Genomic DNA, 25,205 nt, shown 5'->3' on the forward strand with positions numbered 1-25,205 from the left:
TAGAGTGAAAGGAATCATCTGACCTGTTCTGTGAGAGATTAAAATGCAGGAGGGATTGCAGATTGTTTTATTAGGACAAAGGTGCAAGATCTTTGCACTTGGAATTGATGTCAGCAGCCTACAGATAAACTGAGTCTCCAAAGTCCCAGAAAAGTGTTGGGAATGGTGAATTGCAAAAGAACGTATGCCTTAAACTGACCATTTCCTCACACAGTACATGAGAGTTTGGCTCTAAAGAGTAATCAGCATTTCTACCTGGATACAAAGCCTACGTGATTTACATTGTCATCGCAATCAGCTTTGTGATGAGAAGGGTATGGATGAGGTCAGTATGATATTGGGTTAGTAGCTTTCCTAAAAGTTCCTTGAATTTCACAGTTAGGTTAGTTTAGCAGTTAGTGCCAGTAAGAGATGGAGAAACTATCAAGGCTGAAGGACTGTAGTTCACCATGTAAGAATGCAGGTGGAAGCTGGTGCTCACTTTGGAAAGTCCAAACTTATGAGGATTTAAAAAGAGGCAGAAATATGTGTCTGGCTTTAACTAAATTGAGAAGTGTCCAGGAAAATTAGCACCATGTCAGATAATTCTAGAATTAAAAGCTTCCATACTGGGAAAAGAAAATACCAGAAGTTAAACCCACGTAATTAAGAATCATTTTGGAATGATTCTAAGAACTGAATGCACATATAAAAGATTGTGTAAAGTATATCTTTGAAGAGTCTTTTTTCAGTTGTGCTGTATGTAACAATGGAAAGTTTGGTCTGATTTAAAGTATAAGTTGCCTACAAAAATAGTGTTTAGTCAATGGTACTTTTAGTGTGGTGTTACAGTAAAAGTCTTAAAATATGATATCTTGTTATGTTATCCTTTCACCTATTAAATATAATTTTTCTTTCAAGTCATCTCTACAGAGACAGCATCGCTTGCATCAACTCATATGAAATATTTGTGTATGTCTTTACATGCTGCTTCTCTTATCAGTCCAACCATCCAACAGACGGGGATGTCAGATTAGTCTGCTGAATGCAAAGTAAATACCACTGACCAGAACAAGGTTCTTGCAAAATCAAGAACATGGAAAGATTTGAACTTTTCTGTGGCACGCCAGAAAAAAAGAAGCAAAAGCTCCTTTATTCTCAAAGCTACCATTGTCAGCTGCAGGAGGTATCCATCCCAGTTACAGTTGTCTACAGCTACACTTTGTTCCTGAGTCATCAAATGTGCAAAAACACAACTGGGCAATCAGTATTTTTAGCATCTGCAGGATATCAAAGTGTCAGACATAACACGATCTGTTATACATCAGCTGCTCTTTTAAAATTCAATGACCTGAGGCTTCAGTATATTTAAACATTCGCTGCATCATGTATTTTTAAGATCACGCCACCTCAGTATGACATACAGACAACCCACTTAATGCAGGATGCATGGGTGAATTTCACTCCTGGTTCTCATCCAGACTGATGCCAAACTGAAAGGAAACCTTTCCGATCTCACACATATAAATGAAGTGCTGCTGTAACGATTTGCTGTATCCTAACAAATGGCTTGCTAGATTATTTGTGGGGGATATAGGTAAAGCAATGTTACTTCTGCAACTATAATTGTTTATGCAAGGTAAATGAACTCACACCAGTGTATAATTGTTTCAGCCAAGAGCTGAGTTAATACTTTTGCATTAGCTAAAATGTGCTTACAAGAATGAAATGTGCCTGCAAACAATGGTAGATGTTACAGACAAATAGATAAGGTGCTGTGAGGGGAGGGGGTGTAGGTTAAGCTAGATATGCCTGTACAAACAGTTACAAGCATCTGTTTCCCGGTTCTGCAAAAACAAACAACAAGGACCACCATTAAGAGGTCATAAAGCTCGGAGTGAAGAAGGATAAAAGGAAATATTGCTTTGGTAAGCACGGAAACAGATGGCAGTGAAGAAGTATAAGTAACAATAAGACCACAGAGGGAGGTGGTCCAATGGCCTTGTGAGGCCAGAGATAAACATTTTGTCATGGACAAGGCCTGATGAGTTTAGAGATGAACAGCCGGGTTTAGATTAGAAACAGATGTAAATAGGGGAGGTGCAATGGGAGGAGGGAAGAGAAACGAATTATATAAATATTGTGTACTCGTTAAATTCAGTGCGTGTGTGTGTGCCTTGTGGACAGTGGACACCACACCCCTCTTGCAAGAGCATAATAAATGATACTATTGATTCAGATCTTGTCTCGGACTGAAATTATTGAATTGAGAGCTACGTTTCTCACATTATTGAATTCTAAACTTTTGACCCAGGGTTGTGAGATCAAAGTGTCCAGGAATTAGATGCATTGTAACAAATGGACGTCTAGATGTTAAAAATTTACAGTATTAAAGCACTTCAAAAATAAATAAAAACTACTCAAGTAGACAGAAAGGTATTCAAGTGTAAAGATAAATCAATGTAGTTTTGTTCCATCCAGTGACCAATTTTGCAATATATATATTTCATTTAGATGTTCGCAGCACTCATGTGAATCAGAGGATACAGAGCTTAATGGCAATAGGGACATCAACAAATGGTGAAGGGAAATTGGTTTAAAAAATGCCCATCATTTGCAATAAGTGACTGCAGGCTGTATATTTCTCTGGAGTTTATACATTTCACATAACCTTCACTAGATTGTCCGTGAGTTATAACGATTTAATTTCTTCTGGACCATTTTATGTAACTTATCCTTGCCAAGGGTTTCTTCCGTTGATTCATTTCTATTTAATGTTAATGAAACACGTATATTCTTCTATTTCTATAGACTAGAAAATAGTTGCTGGTACAATATGGGCAACAGGAAATCACTCTATACTGGACCAGGTGGGTTCAAAACCCAGCTATATTGGGCCTTGGTTCTTATTTACACCAGACCAGTGAGATACAAAAGACATGGGTAGTTTTTAATGCCCTCCTTAGGGTAAGTTTGAAGTTTAACCAATTGAGTGAGATGGTGAAGGTAAAGAGTTTTCTGCTGGTCCAGCAGCTCTCACAGTGTTGGGGGATGAGCTGAGAATTTCACTCCAGAGTCTTTGATCATGGAGAAGGCTCACTACAGCCCAGTTGAATACCAGGTTTGTGCTTAGCTTGGTGTCCCTTCCTGAAAGGAAGCAACACAGGGTCACTGGGTCTCCAAATAACAGATAAGAACCCTGTAACCTCCATTAATTACTGGCTATTGGTTGAAATATTTCAACCTTCTCCCAATAGGATACCGGGAATGTGGGGAAAGTGTGGAGGGGATAGGAGGATTTGTGTCAGGTGCCGTTGGGGTGATGAGATGCCCATCCACCTGTGTCTCTGCTGGAATTTCACAAAAGATAGGAGAGACGTCGGGTGAAGCACCTGCCCTTAAGCCAATGGAGAAGAATCTTAAATGTACTGCTGTAAATCTGAAACAAAAACAGAACCGTGCATCTCTGAAAGAAGACAGTCACAAAGAAGTCCAATGCAACAGTCATTTTCACAACGTCCTAGATAGGTTGCAGGCCCCAATTTAGCAGCTGCTACAGTTCAGTCACAGTGTCATGTGACACCAAGAGCCTATATTGACATTGCACATCACTCACTCAAGAAAATGACACCAAAGGTAAAATACTCTGGCTCTCCTGTGCCCCAGTGCATCCTGGGTGGCCTTGTGTCTGTGACATCTTCCTGTACTGGAGGCTTGTCGACTTCTGTTTCTCCTCCATCTCCCTTTGCATTTTTCAAAAGGCAACCACCGCAATAATCGCAAGAACTGTTACTGGATCCAAGACTCGTGTTTCCAATCAGCCTGTGTTAGGAACATAAGGAATTGAGCACATTATTAGCTATGAGAAGAGTCAGTGTTCATATGCCCTACAGATGTCAGCTGAACACACTCCTCCATACAATAAGACATGGATCATCTCAACAACAAAGGCCATATATTGAATTTTCATGACATTTTGCTATTGGCACTTATTATGAAGAGTTATTCCACCAGTTATGTGGCAAATAGATATAAAATAGAGATTAAGCAGGGGAAAAGTTAATCCTGAAATTCATTGTTAAAATGTCAAAAGCATTGTTATGAAAAGATTCATTGTTATTCCTGTCTCAACATTGATAAATAAAACATTTCACATTATATTTCTGAAATAAGTGTAAATTTGCATTATAAGAACTCAATTAAGTTTCCTTGACAGCTTCCGTAATCCAGGATTCTGACCTGTTTTGCAGGCAGAAAATGAGCAAGGTGTATCCAAAAAGGCTTGGTGGATTGGGTGGACCAAAAATGTGTGCTATACTTGTGTAGGTAGCAAAAGTGTCCATGCTTCATGCAGATGTTAGGTTCTTTGCACGTTTACCATATGATTTCCCATCTCTCCGAGGCAATTTTGATTATCTTGAGTGTATCCATCACTCAGTCAGTATTATTCAGGAACAGGAGATCAATACATGGTGTGTTGTCTTCGTTAAATTTGGGGGGGAAAGACTGTCCTTATGTGAAAGCAGAACAAAGAGGTGAAGGACTACTCCTCTTGTCTCCAATTTAAATCTGTCATCATATAATATCCAAATCTGAAAGAATAATTGGAGACTAAACAAAATTTGGAAAGTCTGGAAATAGAACATAGAACAATACAGCACAGAACAGGCCCTTCGGCCCACAATGTTGTGCTGAACATTTGTCCTAGCTTAAGCACCCATCCATGTACCTATCCAATTGCCGCTTAAAGGTCACCAATGATTCTGACTCTGCCACTCCCACAGGCAGCGCATTCCATGCCCCCACCACTCTCTGGGTAAAGCCCCAACCCTGATATCTCCCCTATACCTTCCACCCTTCACCTTAAATTTATGTCCCCTTGTAACACTCTGTGGTACCCGGGGAAAAAGTCTCTGACTGTCTACTCTATCTATTCCCCTGATCGTCTTATAAACCTCTATCAAGTCACCCCTCATCCTTTGCCGTTCCAATGAGAAAAGGCCTAGCACTCTCAACCTCTCCTCGTACGACCTATTCTCCATTCCAGGCAACATCCTGGTAAATCTCCTCTGCACTCTCTCCAAAGCTTCCACATCTTTCATAAAATGAGGTGACCAGAACTGCACACAGTACTCTAAGTGTGGCCTTACCAAGGTCCTATACATCTGCAACATCACCTCATGACTCTTGAATTCAATCCCTCTGCTAATGAACGCTAATACACCATAGACCTTCTTACAAGCTCTATCCACCTGAGTGGCAACTTTCAAAGATCTATGAATATAAACCCCATAGACCCCAAGATCCCTCTGCTCCTCCACCTTACTAAGAACCCTACCATTAACCCTGTATTCCGCATTCTTATTTGTCCTTCCAAAATGGACAACCTCACACTTGACAGGGTTGAACTGCATCTGCAACTCCTCAGCCCAGCTCTGCATCATATCTAAGTCTCTTTGCAGCTGACAACAGCCTCCTCACTATCCACAACTCCACCAATCTTCGTATCATCTGCAAATTTACTGACCCACCCTTCGACTCCCTCTTCCAAGTCATTAATAAAAATTACAAACAGCAGAGGACCCAGAACTGATCCCTGCGGAACTCCACTTGTAACTGGGCTCCAGGCTGAATATTTAACATCTACCACCACTCTCTGACTTCAACCGGTTAGCCAGTTCTCTATCCAACTGGCCAAACTTCCCACTATCCCATGCCTCCTGACTTCCGCATAAGCCTACCATGGGGAACCTTATCAAATGCCTTACCATAATCCATGTACACTACATCCACTGCCCTACCCTCATCCACATGCTTGGTCACCTCCTCAAAGAATTCAATAAGACTTGTAAGGCAAGACCTATCCCTCACAAATCCGTGCTGGCTGTCCCTAATCAAGCAGTGTCTTTCCAGATACTCATAAATCCTATCCCTCAGTACCCTTTCCACTACTTTGCCTACCACCGAAGTAAGACTAACTGGCCTGTAATTCCCAGGGTTATCCCTATTCCCTTTATTGAACAGGAGTACAACATTCGCCACTCTCCAGTCCCCTGGTACCACCCCCATTGACATTGAAGATGAAAAGATCATTGCCAACGGTTCTGCAATTTCCTCTCTTGCTTCCCACATAATCCTAGGATATATCCCGTCAGGCCCCGGGGGACTTGTCTATCCTCAAGTTTTTCAAAATGCCCAACATATCTTCCTTCGTAATAAGTATCTCCTCCAGCTTACCAGTCCGTTTCATACTTTCCTCTTCAACAATATGGTGCCTCTCATTTGTAAATACTGAAAAAAAGTACTCATTCAAGACCTCTCCTATCTCTTCCGACTCAATACACAGTCTCCCACTGCTATCTTTGATCGGACCTACCCTCATTTTCGTCATTCTCATGTTTCTCACATACACATAAAAGGCCTTGGGGTTATCCTTGATCCTACCCACCAAAGATTTTTCATGCCCTCTCTTATCTTTCCTAATCCCTTTCTTCAGCTCCCTCCTGGCTATCCTGTATCCCTCCAACACTCTGTCTGAACCTTGTTTCCTCAACCTTATATAAGCCTCCTTCTTCCTCCTTACAAGACATTCAATCTCCCTCGTCAACCCAGGTTCCCTCACACGACCATCTCTTTCCTGCCTGACAGGTACATACATCTCAAGGACACATCATATCTGTTCCTTGAAAAAATTCCACATTTCAACGACATCCTTCCCTGACAGCCTGTGCTCCCAATTTATGCTCCTCAGATCCTGTCTTGCAGCATCGTATTTACCCTTCCCCCAATTGTAAAACCTGCCCTGTTGCACGCACCTATCTCTCTCCATAACCAAGGTGAAAGTCCCAGAATTTTGGTCACCATCACCAAAATGTTCACCCACTAACAAGCCCATCACTTGTCCAGGTGCGTTACCAAGTACCAAATCCAATATGGCCTTCCCTCTGGTCGGACAATCTACATACTGGGTTAGAAAAGCTTCCTGGACACACTACACAAACACTGCCCCGTCCAATCTACTTGATCTAAAGAGCTTCCAATCAATATTTGGGAAGTTGAAATCGCCCATGACTACTACCCTGTGGCTTCTGCACCTTTCCAAAATCTGTTTCCCAATCTGTTTCTCCACATCTCTGCTGCTATTGGGCGGCCTATAGTAAACACCCAACAAGGTGACTGCTCCTTTCCTATTTCTGACTTCAGCCCATACTACCTCCAAAGGCAGATCCCCCTCAAACTGCCTTTCTGCAGCCGCTATACTGTTTCTAATTAGCAATGCCACTCCCCTCCCCTTTTTTACTCCCCTCCCTAATCTTACTGAAACATCTGTAACCAGGAACCTCTAACAACCATTCCTGTCCCTCTTCTAGCCATGTTTCTGTGATGGCCACAACATCGTAGTCCCAAGTACCGATCCACACCTTAAGTTCACTCACCTTATTTCTGATACTCCTTGCGTTGAAGTATACACACTTGAGCCCATCTCTGTGTCCGCAAGTATTCCCCCTGTCAGTGCTACCTTCTCCACAGCCTCCCTACATTCTTGGACATCCTGAAAAATAGCTAACCTACTTGCTGGACTACAAGTCCGGATCCCATCCCCCTGCCAAATTAGTTTAAACCCTCCTGAAGAGTCCTAGCAAACCTACCTCCCAGGATATTGGTGCCCTTCTGGTTCAGGTGCAACCCATCCTGCTTGTACAAGTCCCACCTTCCCCAGAATGCAGTCCAATTGTCCAAATACCTGAAGCCCTCCCTCCTACACCATCCTTGCAGCCACGTGTTCAACTGCACTCTCTCCCTATTCCTTGCCTCACTGTCACATGGCACCGGCAACAACCCAGAGATGACGACTCTGTCCGTCCTAGCTTTTAGCTTCCAACCTAACTCCCTGAGCTTCTGAATGACCTCCCCACCCCTCTTCCTACCTATGTCATTGGTGCCAATGTGCACCACGACTTCTGGCTGCACACCCTCCCCCCTTAAGGATTCTGAAGACACGGTCCGAGACGTCTCGGACCCTGGCACCCAGGAGGCAACAAACCATCCGAGAGTCTCGCCCATGTCCACAGAACCGCCTGTCTGTCCCTCTAACTATAGAGTCTCCTATAATTAGTGCTCTCCACCTCTCCCCCTTTCCCTTCTGGGCCTCAGAGCCGGACCTCGTGCCAGAGATCCAGTCACTGCAGCTTACCCCTGCTAGGCTGTCCCCCCCAACAGGATCCAAAGCGGTATACTTATTGTTGAGGGGAACGACCACAGGGGACCCCTGCACTGCCTGCTTCCTCCCCTTCTCACCTCTAACTGTTACCCAGCTACCTCTGTTCTCTGGTGTAACTATGTCCCTGTAGCTTCTATCTATCACCCTCTCAGCCTCTCGAATAATCCGCAGTTCATCCAACTCCAGCTCCAGTTCCCTAACGCGGTCTGTGAGGAGCTGGAGCTGGCTGCACTTCCTGCAGGTGAAGTCGGCAGGAGCATCAGTGGTCACCCCACCTCAAACATCCTGCAGGAGGAACATTCCACTGCCTGCGCTGCCATAACTCTACACTTAGTCTCCAAAACAAGAACACTAAGTAGCTTACCTGTTCAGCCGACTGAGTCCCTTTTTTTAGGTTAGAGGAGGAGGGAGGGTGGGAGACACTACACATGTGGTGTCTCGGGTTCCTTCTCCACTCAAACTTCTTACCTTCCCAGAAGCCTCTGTTGACGACTTCCGGGTTCCCACTCCTAGTTGGAAAAAAAACACAGACTGCAAAAAGAAAAACGTTAATTTAAACTGGTCTCCGCTTACCTTCCGGCTCCCCTCTCTGTGTGCCCGCTATAGCACTGAGGTCGAAACCTCGGAGGTACGCGCTTTTAAATCAAACTTCTTACCTTCCCCTTCCCAGGGAAAGAGAAAGATAATTTTCAATCTGTCATATTTTTCTAGCATTGACTGACCAACATGAATGCTGGTAAAATATGCAGAATGTTGTTTTGTTGGCACAAAAGATGATACAATTGTCCTGATGTAGTTATAACATTAAATTTTAATTATATTGGGCAACTCCATCATAAAGATGGAAATGTGGCATTCACTATTCTTACAACAAATCTTTACTGTTCTTGTTCCTGGATATTGCCAAGTAAATTATGAATCCCGTATAACAGTATTACAGATACAATGGGAACACCAGCAACAATCCTGGTAATAGTACATGAGAATTAAAGAATGCCCTCCTTTTGAGAGCAAATATGATGAAGAATTTGAGAAATTCGAGAAGCACAAAAGAGTCTAACAATATTGGTAGTGCCCAAACAAGCTAGCACGTTACAGCTCTTCTCTTCTTGCTTAGAATGTAGACATGTACTTTTCAATGCTAATGGATTTTCTTTTAACCAGAAAAAAAGTCTGGTTCATAACATTCATATTAAAGTCCGGCAGATCTCTGAATTCATATCACATGCATAGCATCATGAAAACCACTGTTAAAAATTTCCTCCCAATAACACTTTTTTTCTGTGAGGTGCTGCATTTTGGAAGGGCAGGGCAGGGCAGATACATTAAATGGTAGTGTTCTTTGCTGAAAAAAGAGACTTTGGAGTGCAGGTTCATAGTTCCTCAAAAGTGGAATCGCAGGTAGATAGGATTATGAAGAAGGCATTTCATATGCTTGCCTTTATTAGTCAGTGCATCGAGTATAGCAGTTGGGAGGTCACGTTGCAGCTATACAGGACATTGATTAGGCCACTATTGGAATACTGTGTGCAATTCTGGTCTCCCTACTATAGGAAGGGTGTTGTGAAACTTGAAAGAGTTCAGAAAAGATTTAGAAGGATGTTGCCAGGGTTGGAGGGTTTGAGTTATAGGGAGAGGCTGAATAGACTGGGACTATTTTCCAGGGGTGACGTTATAGAGGTTTATAAATTCATGAGAGGCATGGACATGGTGAATATCTAAGATTTTTTTCGCCCAGGATACAGGAGTCCAAATCTAAAGGGCATAGGTTTAGGGTGAGATTGGAAAGATTTAAAAGGGACCTAAAGGGCAACCTTTTCACACAGAGGGTGGTGTGTTTGCAGAATAAGCTGCTAGAGGAAATGGTGGAGACTGGTATAATTATAACATTTAAAAGGCATCTGGATGTATATATAAATAGGAGGGTTTAGAGGGATATGGGTCAAATACTGACAAATATGACTAGATTTCTTTAGGATATCTGGTCCGCATGGCTGTGTTGGACCGAAGGGTTTGTTTCTGTGCTGTTTATTTCTATGCCTCTATGACTCTATTTGCAAGTGCAGAGAACAGGCAAGCTAAAGGAGGCACAAACCTTCATCAAGGGGCTAAATTGATAATGTGAGGTACTGATATCTGTTATTTATTGTACTCCAATCTTTGGACCTCAAGGAAAATTGACAAAAATGAAGAATTCAGCAAATGTATAAATATTTCCAGATAATTGGATCTTGCAGATTTTTGAGAAGAGATGTAAGAACCTTTGTCGGATAAATAGGGAAGCTCCAATTTGCCTCAGGACCAACAGAATTTTACTCCAACACAACCTGAAACCCTCATTGCCTGATATATTCCCTGCTCTACCACTATCATCAAGTGAGAGGATTAACCTGGTTCAATGAGGAATGCAGGAGGGTATGCCAGCAGCAGTATCAGGTATAGCTTAAAAAAAAAGCATCAACCTATCATCCTATAGAACATGACTCAGTGCCAAACATCATAAATAGCAACTGATCACAACTGATGTAAGAACCTTTGTTGGAAAAATAGGGAAGCTCCAATTTGCCCCAGGACCAACAGAATTTTACTCCAACACAACCTGAAACCCTATCAGTATAATCTTGATCATCGGCAAAGTCATAAACAATGCTATCAAGGAGTACTTTCTTAGTGATAACCTGCTCATCAAAACACAGTTTGGGTACTGCTCGGGCCACTCAGCTCCTGACCTCATTGCCTGATATACTGTCTCACTGGGGCGGCATAGTGGCTCAGTGGTTAGCACTGCTGCCTCACAGCGCCAGAGACCCGGGTTCAATTCCCACCTCGGGCAACTGTCTGTGTGGAGATTGCACATTCTCCCCATGTCTGCGTGGGTTTCCTCCGGGTGCTCCGGTTTCCTCCCACAGTTCAAAGATTTGCAGGTTGGGTGAATTGGATATGCTAAATTGCCCATAGTGTTAGGTGAAGGGGTAAATTAAGCAGAATGGGTCTGGGTGGGTTGCTCTTTGGAGGGTCAGTGTGGACTTGTTGGGCTGAAGGGCCTGTTTCCATACAGTAAGTAATCTAATCTAGATCAGATCTAAGCTCTGCAGTCCAGCTACAACCAGTGGTGAATGGGGTGGACCATAAAACAACTTATTAGGAGTGCCAGCCCCATGAATGTCCCTATCCTCAATAATGGGGAGCCCAGCCAATAAGAGCAAAAGATAAAACTGAAGCATTGGCAATAATCATCAGCCAGAGGAGTTGAGTGAATGCTTCATCTCAGCGTCCTCCAAAGGTCCCCAGCAATGCAGGTGCCAGCCTTATCAAGAAACTGCTGGAGATCCTGGATACCACGACACCTTGAAAATGGTCTGGCAATAGCGCTGAAGACTGTGCTCCAGAACTTGCTGCACCACTAGCCATGTAGTTCCACCTCAGCTACAATATTGGCATCTACCCAATAATGTGGAAAATTGTCCAGGTATCTCCTGTACATAAAATGCAGGACCTGGACAATTACCACTCTATCAGTATAATCTTGATCATTGGCAAAGTCATAAACAATACTCTCAAGGAGTACTTTCTTAGTGATAACCTGCTCATCAAAACTCAGTTTGGGTACTGCTAGGGCCACTCAGCTCCTGACCTCATTACAGCCATGATTCAAACATAGACAATAGAACAGAATCCCCGAAGGAAATGAGAGTGACTGGCCTTGATATCTGCACCAGCATATAGCAAAACTGGAGTCAATGGGAATGAAAGATAAAACTGTTTGAGAACTGGAGTCACACTTGCCACAAAAGAAGATGTTTGTGATTGTCAAAGGCTCCAGGACATCTCCACAGGAGTTTCTCAGGGTAATATCCAATGTCTAACCATCTTCACATACTTCATTAATGACCATCCCTCTGTCATAAAGGTTAAAAGTGGAATGCTCAATGATGATCACACAATATTTAGCACCATTCGTGACTCCTCAGATTCTGAAGTAGTCCTTGTCCAAAAGCAGCAAGACCTTGACAATATCCAGGTTTCAGCTGACAGGGGGTCTGTAGCATTTGCACCACACAAATGCTAGGTAACGTCTATCTTTAGTAAATCACAGAATCATGAAATTATTATGGTGCAGCCCCTCATGCCTGCACCAGCTCTATTATCTAACCTAACTCTATTATCTACTGCTTTTTCCTGTTACTACAAAAAGGATGAGTGCATCTCGAACGACAGTCAAAAAGTTTAATACTATTCATGACAAAGCAGCAGGCTCAATTGGCATCACATCCACAAATGATTCCTCCCTCTAACACTAACATTCAGTAACAGCAATGTGTACCATCCACAAGGTGCATTACAGAAATTCACCAAGTCTCCTAAGACAATACCTTCCAAACTCACAACCAGTCCTATCTCAAGGGACTGGGCAGCAGAAACATAGCAACACCGCCAGTTAGAAATGACTTGGAAATATATCACCATCTTGACTGGGTGAAAATGCTAGAAATCCCCTATGTCATTGTGGGTCTAACTACACAAAATGGGCTGCAACAGTTGAAGAGAGCAATTCTTCACAAGGAAAACTACAGACCAACAACAAATGCTGACCATGTCAGCGACACCCACATCCCATGAATTAATTTTTTAAAAAGCAAATAATTTGTTCATGCTCAACCTCAAATTTTCAGAAGGCATTTGATAGTGTTCCCCCAAATATCACCTGCGGAACCCAAGACATGGAATGTACTTTCACCCCAGGACTTTGGCATAAAATTAATTGAGAGTCAAGAACATAGGCTTTGGATTTCCTCAAATTGAAGGGCAGAGCTAAGTTGTTTCCGCCCTCTGGAAATGTGGAGATTATTATCCAAGTTCAGCTGATAATAAATAAATATGGCATGGTTGTGAAGGCTCAAGCAAAACATTACCAGCAGTCAACCCAGAATGGAAGATTCTCAGCCTTGTTTTGAAATCCTGCCATGGTCTTGTCCTTCCCTTTCTCCATGAACCTGTTCAGCACTTCAATCCTGAAATTTTGCCTTCATCCACTCTAGCCTCTTGGTCGTCTCTGTCTCCCTTTGTCCATAGGGCTGTCAAAACAGAAATTACCTGCATAAACCAATACTGTTCCCTCTCCTCCATTAAAGTACTCTTTGATCAAGCTTCCTTTTGCCAGGCATTCCAATTTCTCCTTCTTCAACTTGTGAGTTTTGTTTCTGTAGTGCTCTTCGAAGCTCTCAGGGATATTTTACTCTATCGGAGATACAATGTAATCTATTCTTTCAATCATTCTCATGTTGTTTCTCAATTTCACAAATTCTAAGATTAATCATTTGAGTTTATTTATTTAAGTGCTTGAAAGACAACTAGAATGAGTAAACATTTCTGGATTTAACTGCTGATAATGTAATTTTTAGTTAATTATTCTGCATAGAGTAGTTAGATTCATTAATCTCCTGAGAGGGAGATTAAAATTGCCTTTGTTTTAGAACATGCCAAGATACAACAGTGTGCATTGAAACACCACAAAGAAAGAACCCTAGAACCTTGATAATGACACCGTGATGTGATATAAAATGTTAATAACCTGTCATAATCTCACAGTGATATTTGCATTAGCTCCAATGAGATGTGGATGAGATGCAATATTAAAGAATGAAATAAACTTTTATTACAGAATCTGATATCTGTATATGGACATTACAATCACAGGCAGTCATATTTCTGGGCTCAAGCCAAGCAATTCAGCACAATTCCCAGAACATGTCATGCTGCAAGAGGACAGATATCAGTAAGATGGAGAGTGTAAGCATTTCTACCATTAGGTCACATGCCATCACACGAAGATGAAATCATGAGCATACTCCTTTAGGTATATCACACATCTGTTGCAAGGTGGGAGAAAAAGCAAATGCACTTTTGGTAATTTTCTGAAATTCGCTGGACTCTGGGGCAGTTCTAGCAGATTGAAAACAGCAAATGACATGGCACTGTTTGAAAAGGGAGGTAGACAAAAAATGGGGAATTATAGACCAGTTAGCTTAACTTCGATAATGGAGAAAATGTTTGAGGCTATTATCAAGGCTATTATCAAGGCATCTAGTTAGAAATTGTCCCATTGGGCAGACACACCATGGGTCCATGAAGGGCAGGTCATGCTTAACTAATCTATTAGAACTCTATGAAAACATTGTGAACAAGGTGGACAAAGGGGACCCAGAAGATGTGTGTATCTAGATTTCCAAAAGGCATTCAACAAGGTGCTGCACAAAAAGCTGCTGTATAAGATAAAGATGTAAGATGTTACAGGCAATGTATCAGCATGGAGAGAGGATTGGTTGACTAACAAGAAGCAAAGAGTGGGGATAAACCAGCGCTTTTCTGGTTGGAAATCAGTGATAAGTGATGTGCTTCAGGGGTCAGTGTTGGGGTCAGTGTTGGGACCATAATCATTCACAATTTACACAGATGATTTGGAGTTGGGGACCACGTGCAGTGTGTCAAAGTTTGCAGATGACGCCAAGACGAGTGGTAGAGCAAAATGTGCAGAGGACTGTGAAACTTTGTAAAGGGACATAAATAGTTAAATGAGTGGGCAAAGGTCTAGCAGATGAAGTACAATGTTAATAAATGTGAAGTCATCCATTTTGGTAGGAATACAGGGAAAAGGTTATTACTTGAATGGTAAAAGATTGCAGCATGCTGTTGTGCAGAGGGACCTGGGTGTCCTTGTGCATGAATCACAGAAGGTTTGTCTGCAGGTGCAACAGATAATTAAGAAGGCAAATGGAATTTTGTCTTTCATTGTTAAAGGGGTTGCATTTAAAAACAGGGACATTGTGTTGCAGCAGTACAGGGTGCTGGTGAGGACATACCTGGAGTATGCATGCAGTTTTGGTCATTGGAATTTAGAAGAATGAGGGAGGAATCTTAAAGAAACATTAAAAAAATGAAGAGAATAGATAAGATAGAAGTAGAGAGAATGTTACCACTGGCAGGTGAAACTAGGACAAGAGGACATAGCCTCAAAATTTGGGAGAGCAGATTGAGGACTGAATTGAGGAGGAACTTTTTCTCCCAGAGTGTTGTAAGTCTATGGAATTCCCTGCCCTGTGAAGTTGTTGAGGCTTCCTCAGTCAATGCTTTCAAAGTTAAGATAGTAAAGGAATTAAGGGTTATAGTGAGAGGGTGGGTAAGTGGAGCTGAGGCCACAGAAACATCAGCCATGATCTTATTGAATGGCAGAGCAGGCTTGAAGGGCCAGATGGCCTACTCCTGCTCCTGGTTCTTATGTTCTTACGTAAGACAGCACAACAACGGATAGGACATATCAATGCACTGGCTCGCAAGTAGTTAAGGTAAAAACAAAGGCTGCAGATGCTGGAAACCAGATTCTAGATTAGAGTGGTGCTGGAAAAGCACAGCAGTTCAGGCAGCATCCAAGGAGCAGGAAAACATCGATTTTCCTGCTCCTCAGATGCTGCCTGAACTGCTGTGCTTTTCCAGCACCACTCTAATCTAGAATCTCAAGTAGTTATCAATACAGTGATTTGATCAAAATCAAACATTGGAGGAAATGCCTTCCAGTGGGAAGCAAATCAATCCTCTGTATACTTATATATCCTCAAGTAGAATATTCAAGATGGCAGTCAGCTTAGGTCTGCAATCACCCTTGTCTTTGATTGGAGCATAGGTTACCACGCAAGACTTTTCTTCTTAACCTCTCTCCTCACGTGAGGCATGATGACTGTCATGTTAAAATTACTTCAGTCAGCTCTCTCTAATGAGAGAGCAATCCTCTGATCTGGTAAGTCTGTGGTGAATTTACCTTTTACCAGTTCATGGCTTAATAAGAGACTTCCAATAGAAAATGTTCTTTTTGATGGTCAGTGTCATTAACTTGATAAACGTTTAAAGATTAGTAAAATATATTTTGTCCAAAAAAATTGATGTGGAGTTAGTGGTGTTGGACTGCGATTGACAAAGTTAAAGATCACACACCAGGTTATAGTCCAACAGGTTTATTATACTTCCAAATAAACCTATAATCTGGTGCTGTGTGATTTTTAACTTTGTACAAAAAAATTTGAAAAGGCACTATGATAGAGATATGGAAGCATTTCCATTGTTGGTCACTTAAATGATAACTGATAGCATTTAACATTTCTTTGGTGACTGAATCTATGGTATTTAACTGGAGTGACATTGATGGACAAGCAAATTGTTCATTTCAGGATAGTTTTACCATAATTATCAGCAATCATGTATAGTACTTTAAGACTACTTAGCTACTTCTTTGATTTTATAGTCAAAGCTAAGAACATTAAGGCATGTGTCATCTTTAAGGTTTTATTTGGGCAATTAGTTTCATCTGAAGTGATCTGACTGAAATTTACTTTGAGTGCAGTGCCATCTGCTGGGTTTCAGTGTTTTAAAATTCTAAGTTCATCACTCATCTTTTTTTTCTCATATTAGCCATAAATATAGAGGTACACAATGTTAAATTTTAGCTCTTTTAAATAGCTAACCTGCAGTCCCTGTTTCCTTCCCCATGTCTCTTATCTATCATCACACCCTCCATTTCTCCATTGTCATTTTTTTTTCAAATGTTAATTTTAAAGTTTACCACTTTGCCTCCCTTTATTTATAACTAACTATGTACTGCCTTCCCTCTGCCTCTTGCAACAAAGCAATAACTTTTAAATAAATCTAGCTTCTTCTAATCTTTTTTTCTTTTTGCCATCTACAATCTCCTTTAAAAATGGGGCAAATAAATAATCTCTTTCGTTGAAAAATTGTCTATTCGGATCCATGTGTTAAATCACAAAGGACTACTGCAGATCTAACATCACCTGTTTACACACATTTTAACTTAAATTCCCTGCCCTGGTCTTATGCCATTAGGAGATGCTTATTGGCCATGCTCTTACGATCTTTTTATTAGTTTGAATATCAAAGAGGTCTTTGCTGCCTTGAAAATTAATAGGCCTATAAACATTTTTCTGGTAAGGTCGTTGGAGCAACTTCTATTAATATCCATCTCAGTTCAGAAAATGTCTGTTAAGTGTCAGGTGGAAACTATAAAGGAAAACCTGTCAAAGCAATGCTGCAGGATAGCTAAAGCAATCTCATTACCATGGGCCTCAATGTAAATGTCACATCTGAATATCGCTGCTACAGCTGCTTGTAGTTACTCCTGCCTCTAAACAAATCCTCGTAACATTATTACGATGCTAGCAATTAAATAAAGCAATGATTCTGATGCGGTTGATGCTTATGATACATTGGCTCCATCCATTCTACTCATGTTACAAACTGTGGGTGGAGATGAGGAGTTCACCTCTAGCTTTTCAGAAGGAGTAGATATACCTCCATAAGGTGCTGGTAATTACCCCTGAGCAAATGCAGTTCTACTTATTGCTAAGATAAAGTAAAAACATAAATACTAGGACCAGGAGCAGGCAATTCAGCATCTTGGGTCCATTCCACAATACAATACAATCATGGCTGATCTCATCTCAGCCACAACTCTACATTCCTGCCCATTCCCCATAACCCTTCAATTATTTATGAAAAACCCAAGTATCTCCTTCTTAAATTTATTCAGTGTCACAGCATTCACCGCATTCTGGGGTATTCAATTCTACAGATTCATTACCTCATGAGATAGTATATCTTCTTCATCTCTATTTTAAATCTGCAAATCCCTTGTCCTAAAACTATGACCTCACATTCTAGATTGCCCCACAAGCAGTCCCTCTTGTGTAAGTACTTTGTCATGGTATACCCTCTATCACTAATTGCTAGATTGGTCTAAGACAAAGCAAAGGCAAAGGAAGATTAGTGGAAACCAAACTACTTCAAAACAACCCCTTTTCGGTATTGCACTCTGATAAAGGTGGCAAAACCGACAAGAGTAATCATCTGGAAAAATAGCACAGAACTAATAGTCTGATTGTGAAATGTTAACTGCTGGAGAAACTCACCAGATCTGGTTGCATCTGGAGAATAAGAATGTGAGAAACAGTGTTCATTTCGGGTTGATATCATTTTCTTAGATCTTAAAAGGTTGGCAAGTAACTAGTTTAAAGCAAGTGCTGAATTCAGAAAAGGTGAGAGGCATGGAATGAAGAATGGAAGGAAAGTTATTGGCAGAGGGTGGTTGGCAGAAGCGATTAAATAACAAGCGGAGAAGGTTGCAAAACACAATGGAATTCTAATAAGATAAGAAATGAAAGGTTTGAATGTGAAAAGCGGAATTATCACCAACAACTGTCATTCAAAGTAAAACCAAAGTACACAAAAAGGAAATCAAATGTGAGGTAGATATTACGTTCTGAAATTGTTGATCTCAGTGTTGAGTCCAGACAGTTGAAAAATGCGGAACCAAATGTTAAGGTGCCCATCCTTGAGTTTTTTTGTGGGGTTTCTTCAGAGGTCTAATACCTGGAGGGTCAAAGACAGAATCAAAATGAAAGGTTAACAGGAACTCAGAGTCATATTTGAGTATTCAATGGAGACATTCTGCAAAGTGAGTTCCCAATCTATATTTGGTCTCCCTAATTGCAAACGGGCAACAATCTGAAATATTAACTCTGTTTCTCTCTGCATTGATGCAGGGTAACTGCAGTATTTTTAGTTTTTATTTCAGATTTCCAGCACCTTGCATTCTTGTTTACCTTTGTATTAGATGACTGGAAGGTTGGTCTTGTTTGATGGAATACTCCAAAACTGATCAATTCATGCAAATTACTAAATTTGATCATTAATTTAACATTAATGTAATTTAACTTTACATTTTTATCAGATGCTTTCATTGATAAATGAACACCTATGTACAATCTAGTTCAGGTACTATTCTTTTGCCCCTTTCATGTGAGATTTTTGACATATTCAAGAGTTCTCTGCACTTCTTGACTGATGACTTATGTATGTTCTCCAAATACAGTATTCAGAATAATCTCAATACCTGAAGAAATGTCCTCTTCATCTTATTGCCTGTACTGCTAAATCTACATATTTATACACAATGATGCAAATGAAATTCTCCAAATGATTTCAAGTATAATAAATAATAAGAACTTGTCAGTTTTGCTCATGGATTTTATAACGCCTTCAGAGTGACTGAAATTCCCATTGCGTAGATTGGACTATAAATCAATACAGAAAAGACAGCATATTGATCAAAACTACAATATATTCTCTGAACAACATAATTTTTGGTTTCACTCTACACTATTAGAATTTATAATAAATTCCTAATAAATGATTAATCACACAAGAGAACATTATTGATCAAAGCAAAAACTCAGTTGTGTAAATCCCATTACAGCAATTGCTTTACTTTCAGCAATAGAGGTTATCACCTTTTTAACAGACTTACAAAGATAAATCTATGATGTGCGATCGGGCGGCACGGTAGCTGGGTGGTTAGCACTGCAGCCTCACAGTGCCAGGGACCTGGGTTCAATTCCAGTCCCGTGCGCCTGCCTGTGTGGAATTTGCACATTCTCCCCATGTCTGCATGGATTTTCTCCAGGTGCTCCAGTTTCTTCTCACAGTCCAAAGATGTGCAGGTTAGGTGAGTTGGCCATACTAAATTGCCCATAGTGTTAGGTGCATTAGTCAGAGGGAAATGGGTCTGAGTGGGTTACTCTTCGGAGGGTTGGTGTGGACTTGTTGGGCTGAAGGGCCTGTTTCCACACTGTAGGGAATCTTATCTGACGCAGTACCGTTCATTTGATATTGTCACACTGAATATTTCTGGGAAATTGTGACCAGCACAGTTCAAACCGCTTCCTGTACTGGTATATATTAAATCTCTCACAGGAAAACATCCTCCTCAAAGTATACCACTAGTAATCTGCTATTGAAGCTTCCCAAGTGACCCAGGACCTCAAAAAAAAAGGCCATTTGCCTGACGTTTTATTCTGTCCACATAGTCTACGTGCCACAAATAGATGATAGTCCCACATCCCAATTTGGAGATGCCGGTGTTGGACTGGGGTGTACAAAGTTAAAAATCACACAACACCAGGTTATAGTCCAACAGGTTTAATTGGAAGCACACTAGCTTTCGGAGCGACACTCCTTCACCTGATGACCAAATTGTGGACTAAAATCAAAAAAACAATATTTTTAAACCAAGGACTGTGGAAGGAATTGCTGCACTTTTAAAAACAAGTTACTGAAACTCATTGCTGCTTTGTTCAAAGAGTGGAGAAGAGATGTCTGTAGACCGTATTGTGCAGGGTGTGTGCAGGGTGAGATTTAGCTGGCAACAAGTAGCTGATTGGTTTGGATAATTGTGGCCAGTCAGGGATGCCAACAGTCATCAACCTGACATCAACTTTCTGATTGGTTCCTCAGCAGCAGTCCAGCGTGTGTGCATGGAGGATTACAGGGTAAGACTTTGGATTGCTAGAAAGGCAGATTGTGCTGTGTGTCTCTGTATCTAATGTGAAAATACCTGAAGCCTGAAGAAAACCAGTTGGTGTAAGCTGTTGTCTTTAACCAGTAACTGCAATATTTTATCGTATTTTTTATTCAGTCGTGAGATGTGGGTGATGCTGGCTGTATCCTCATTTCTTGCTATTCCAAATTGACGTTGAGAATGTGATGTGTGCTTTCTTTAACCGCTGCAGTCCATTTGCTGTAGGTAAATCAGTGTTGCCAATCCAGGAATTTGGCTCAGTGACAGTGAAAAACAACAACGATATATTTCCAAGTCAGGTTCATAAGTGGCTTGGGGGAAACTTCCTATGTATCTATTGTCGTTGTCCTTCCAGGTAGCAGTGCTCATGGGTTCGGAAGGTGATAGAACATAGAACATAGAACATGACAGCACAGAACAGACCCTTCAGCCCACGATGTTGTGCCGACCACTGATCCTCATGTATGCATCCTCAAATTTCTGTGACCATATGCATGTCCAGTAGTCTATTAAATGTCCCCAATGACCTCGCTTCCACAACTGCTGCTGGCAACGCATTCCATGCTCTCACAACTCTCTGTGCAAAGAACCCGCCTCTGACATCCCCTCTATACTTTCCTCCAACCAACTTAAAACTATGACCCCTCTTGTTAGTCATTTCTGCCCTGGGAAATAATCTCTGGCTATCGACTCTATCTATGCCTCTCATTATCTTGTATACCTCAATTAGGTCCCCTCTCCTCCTCCTTTTCTCCAATGAAAAAAGTCCGAGCTCAGTCAACCTCTCTTCATAAGATAAGCCCTCCAGTCCAGGCAGCATCCTGGTAAGCCTCCTCTGAAACCTCTCCAAAGCATCCACATCTTTCCTATAATAGGGCGACCAGAACTGGACGCAGTATTCCAAGTGCGGTCTAACCAAAGTTGTATAGAGCTGCAACAAGATCTCACGACTCTTAAACTCAATCCCCCTGTTAATGAAAGCCAAAACACCATATGCTTTCTTAACAACCCTGTCCACTTGGGTGGCCATTTTAAGGGCCATTTTATGTACCTGCACACCAAGATCCCTCTGTTCCTCCACACTGCCAAGAATCCTATCCTTAATCCTGTACTCAGCTTTCAAATTCGACCTTCCAAAATGCATCACCTCGCATTTATCCAGGTTGAACTCCATCTGCCACGTCTCAGCCCATCTCTGCATCCTGTCAATGTCTCGCTGCAGCCTACAACAGCCCTCTATACTGTCAACGACACCTCCAACCTTTGTGTCGTTTGCAAACTTGATGACCCATCCTTCAATCCCCTCATCCAAGTCATTAATAAAAACTACAAACAGTAGAGGCCCAAGGACAGAGCCCTGTGGAACACCACTCACCACAGACTTCTAGGCAGGATATTTTCCTTCTACTATCACTCGCTGTCTTCTGCTGGCCAGCCAATTCGGTATCCAGACAGCTAAGTTCCCCTGTCTCCCATTCCTCCTGACCTTCTAAATGAGCCTACCATGGGGAACCTTATCAAATGCCTTGCTGAAGTCCATATACACCAAATCCACAGCTCGACCCTCATCAACTTTTCTAGAACTTGATAAGGTTCGCGAGGCATGACCTGCCCCTCACAAAGCCGTGATCTTAAAGGAGCAATGGTGAATTCTGTAGTGCATCTATGACATGGTTTAAACAGCTGCTATTAAACAGCAAACATCCCTCTTTCTAATGTTACGATGGCGGGGAAGGTCATTGATGAAGCAGCTAAACATGGTTGGACCTAGAATACTACCCTGAGAAACTCCTGCAGTGACGTCCTAGAGCTGATGACCCAGCACATTAATGTGTGCACAACGGCCTTTTAAATTTGGTGTCACTGTCATGGCCCACTTGGACAAGTTGCTGAGTCTCAAGCTCCATTACATTTGGGGCTTACCACAAAAGTTAATGATTTAATTATAACAGGCAAAGTCCCTGAATTACATGTCTGCTAGAATCAAGTTAAAAAGAAACATAAACCATGTTCCTGTACTTAATAAGAACTACAAGTAAACAGCCTCAACCATCTTCTATTGCACTCAGTATGGTTCCAAACAGCAGAGAGTCTTCCTCCTGATTTCCATTAACTTCAGGTTTGCTAAGGTTCCTTCATGCCACACCTGGTCAATCACCGCCTTGATGTCAAAGGCAGTCTCTTTCACATCACCCCTAAAACTTAGCTCTTTTGTTAGCGAGTAGCATTGTTTAGTTAGAGTACCAATCACCCCCTCACTCCTGGGGAGAAGTGAATGAACCGAGAGAAAAGAGACTGAAACACAGAAAGTCTTGGCAAGCAAATAGAAACATCTCAACGATCCTGTGGACTTGTCCTATTGCACTCTCATTCTCGGTTTTCATTTCCCTCCACCCAGTTATTGTTTCTTTTCCCCATGTCTGTCTGTATGTGTGCATAAGGTTTTTAAATGAGGTTAGAATTTTACCTACATGTTGATAATTTATAGCGGTTTACTTGTAGTTCTTACTAAGTACAGGAACATGGTTTGTGTTTCTTTTAACTTGATTCTAACAGACATGTAATTCAGGGATTTTGCCTGTTATAATTAAATCATTAACTTTTGTGGTAGGCTCCAAATGTAATGGAGTTGAGAATCAGCCACTTGCCCAAGTGGGCCATGACACTGACACCAAATTTAAAAGGCCATTGTGTACATAGTCAAGTGCTGGCATTCTGGAGTTGCTCTGTATATTCTAGACATTTCCATCAGGCATAGAAAAGAATGAGAAATCGGGACCCCATTTTACAGGCAGGACCCAGCAGGTGCGAATAAGAGCTGTCATTTCCTAAAGACCAGCAGAGGAGGCCGTGCCACCAGATCCTTCCAACCTGGTCTGACATCACCCCCATGTCAGTACAATCTCTACAACCTGAGGGAAAGGCCAGCAGTGCAGGAAGAAGGGGAACAACCTTCTCCACTTCGCAATGGTCAATGCCGTCGTCTGCTCCGTGCTATCTCACACTTCCTCTATTCTGATACTGTACCCACCTCCAGGCTCACGTTCTACCTCTCATTGTTATCTGCAACATCTTTACTCACTAGCTTTCACTATCCCAAACCTCCCCACACTACTAATCCTGTACAGCCTCTCTGAGCTGCCTCACTCAGCACACCTCAGCACATGCAGCACACTAACAGCTGTGCCATCCAGTTTGATCTCACTTTAGCTCTCCCTTTCTCACATATCAGGAGTAAAACACCCATAACAGGGCTGGAAAGACCAGGAAAGGTGATAGGTTACTGACTTATCATCAATTCATTCACTACAAACAGAGGACCTTAGTATTGACTGGTGAAGATCGGCTGCTGCTGTGTCAATATTGAAATCTCCAATCCCATCGAGATGGGATTCAAGATGGCGGCAACCCAGTAGGTCTGCCCTGCTGAGATCTGCACCAGATCCCAGACAAAGTGGTGCACTCACCCTCCCTTTATTACCCAATGTGGTAGAAATTGCTATTTTTTGACCCTCAGAACTGTTCAGTGTTAGTTTAAAATAGTTAGAAAAATGACCAAAGGGAAGAGACCACAAGGATTGCAGCAAGCAGGGCAACCTCCTGCAGCAACAGATACACCTGCAGCCGCCGCGTTGGCCTCCACGAATGCCCCAGGGACTGACCTGTGGAGCAGAGCCTGGTCTCGGAGTTTGTGAAACTCCGAGAAAAGATCGATTCAGCAATGGAGGAGACCCAGGCCAGGCTGAACCGATCTCGGTCATGCTGCAGAAGCATGACCAGGAGACTCAGTGTCTTAGGCAGCATGTCGTGGAGGTGGAGCAGCGGACTGCAGCCTCCGAAACAGTGGCAGAGTCCTCAGCGGGTTGGGTCCGGGCCTTGGAGGAGCAAGTTGACGACTTCAGAAATTGAGGCTGTCAAAAGAACATCCATCTGATCGGGCTTCCGGATCGGGAGGAGGAAGGCCAGCTCATCAGCTTCTTGGAGCATCGGCTCCCGCAGCTTTTGAAGGTGGAGGTCAAGGCAGGCCAGGTGCTGATCAAGCGGGCCCACCAGGTCGCAGTGCGCAGACCCGGATCGGACCAGCGCCCCCGCCCGGTCTTGGTGAAACTCCAGCATTACAGAGATGAGGAATAGGTGCTGGAAGTCCCTAGAGCACTGGGCAAGGATCCACAGGCTCTAATATACAAAGGATCACAAATTATGCTTTTCCAAGACTTTTCTGCTGTTCTGATTCACAAAAGGAAGGCCTTTGATGAGGTAAAAAGGCGGCTGAGGGACTTGAATATCCAGTATTCCATAAGATATCCGGCAATATTACGTTTCAGCCACAGAGGGTCTGTGTTTAATTTTGACTTTGGCAAAGGACTTCCTGGATGCTTTAAAATAGACGGATTGGCTCGAATAACATGGACAATAATGTTAACTTCGTTTTTCTCTGCATTTTGTCTGGTTTACCTGGTTGTCGTTTTTTTTAATACATGGGGGTCATAATATTTTTTCTTTTTCTCTCTCTTCTCCCTTCTCTCTCCCCTCTCGTTATCCTTTGTTCTTTTTTCTCATCATGTCCATTTTGTTTTCTCCCTTGGT

At 42.0% G+C, this 25,205-nt stretch overlaps 1 protein-coding gene across 1 annotated transcript in view; it reads right to left on the bottom strand.

The window, feature by feature from the left end:
• Positions 1-3,642: 3,642 nt before the first annotated feature.
• Positions 3,643-25,205, bottom strand: part of tmem101 (transmembrane protein 101) — a 121,646-nt gene continuing 100,083 nt past the window's right edge. The window contains exon 6 of the mRNA XM_072561631.1: positions 3,643-3,801. Coding sequence (XP_072417732.1) covers positions 3,769-3,801 — 33 coding nt within the window. The 3' untranslated portion in view covers positions 3,643-3,768. The remainder of the gene's footprint in view (positions 3,802-25,205) is intronic.

The sequence above is a fragment of the Chiloscyllium punctatum genome, chromosome 42 (genome assembly GCF_047496795.1).
Source record: "Chiloscyllium punctatum isolate Juve2018m chromosome 42, sChiPun1.3, whole genome shotgun sequence".
Lineage (NCBI taxonomy): Eukaryota > Metazoa > Chordata > Chondrichthyes > Orectolobiformes > Hemiscylliidae > Chiloscyllium > Chiloscyllium punctatum.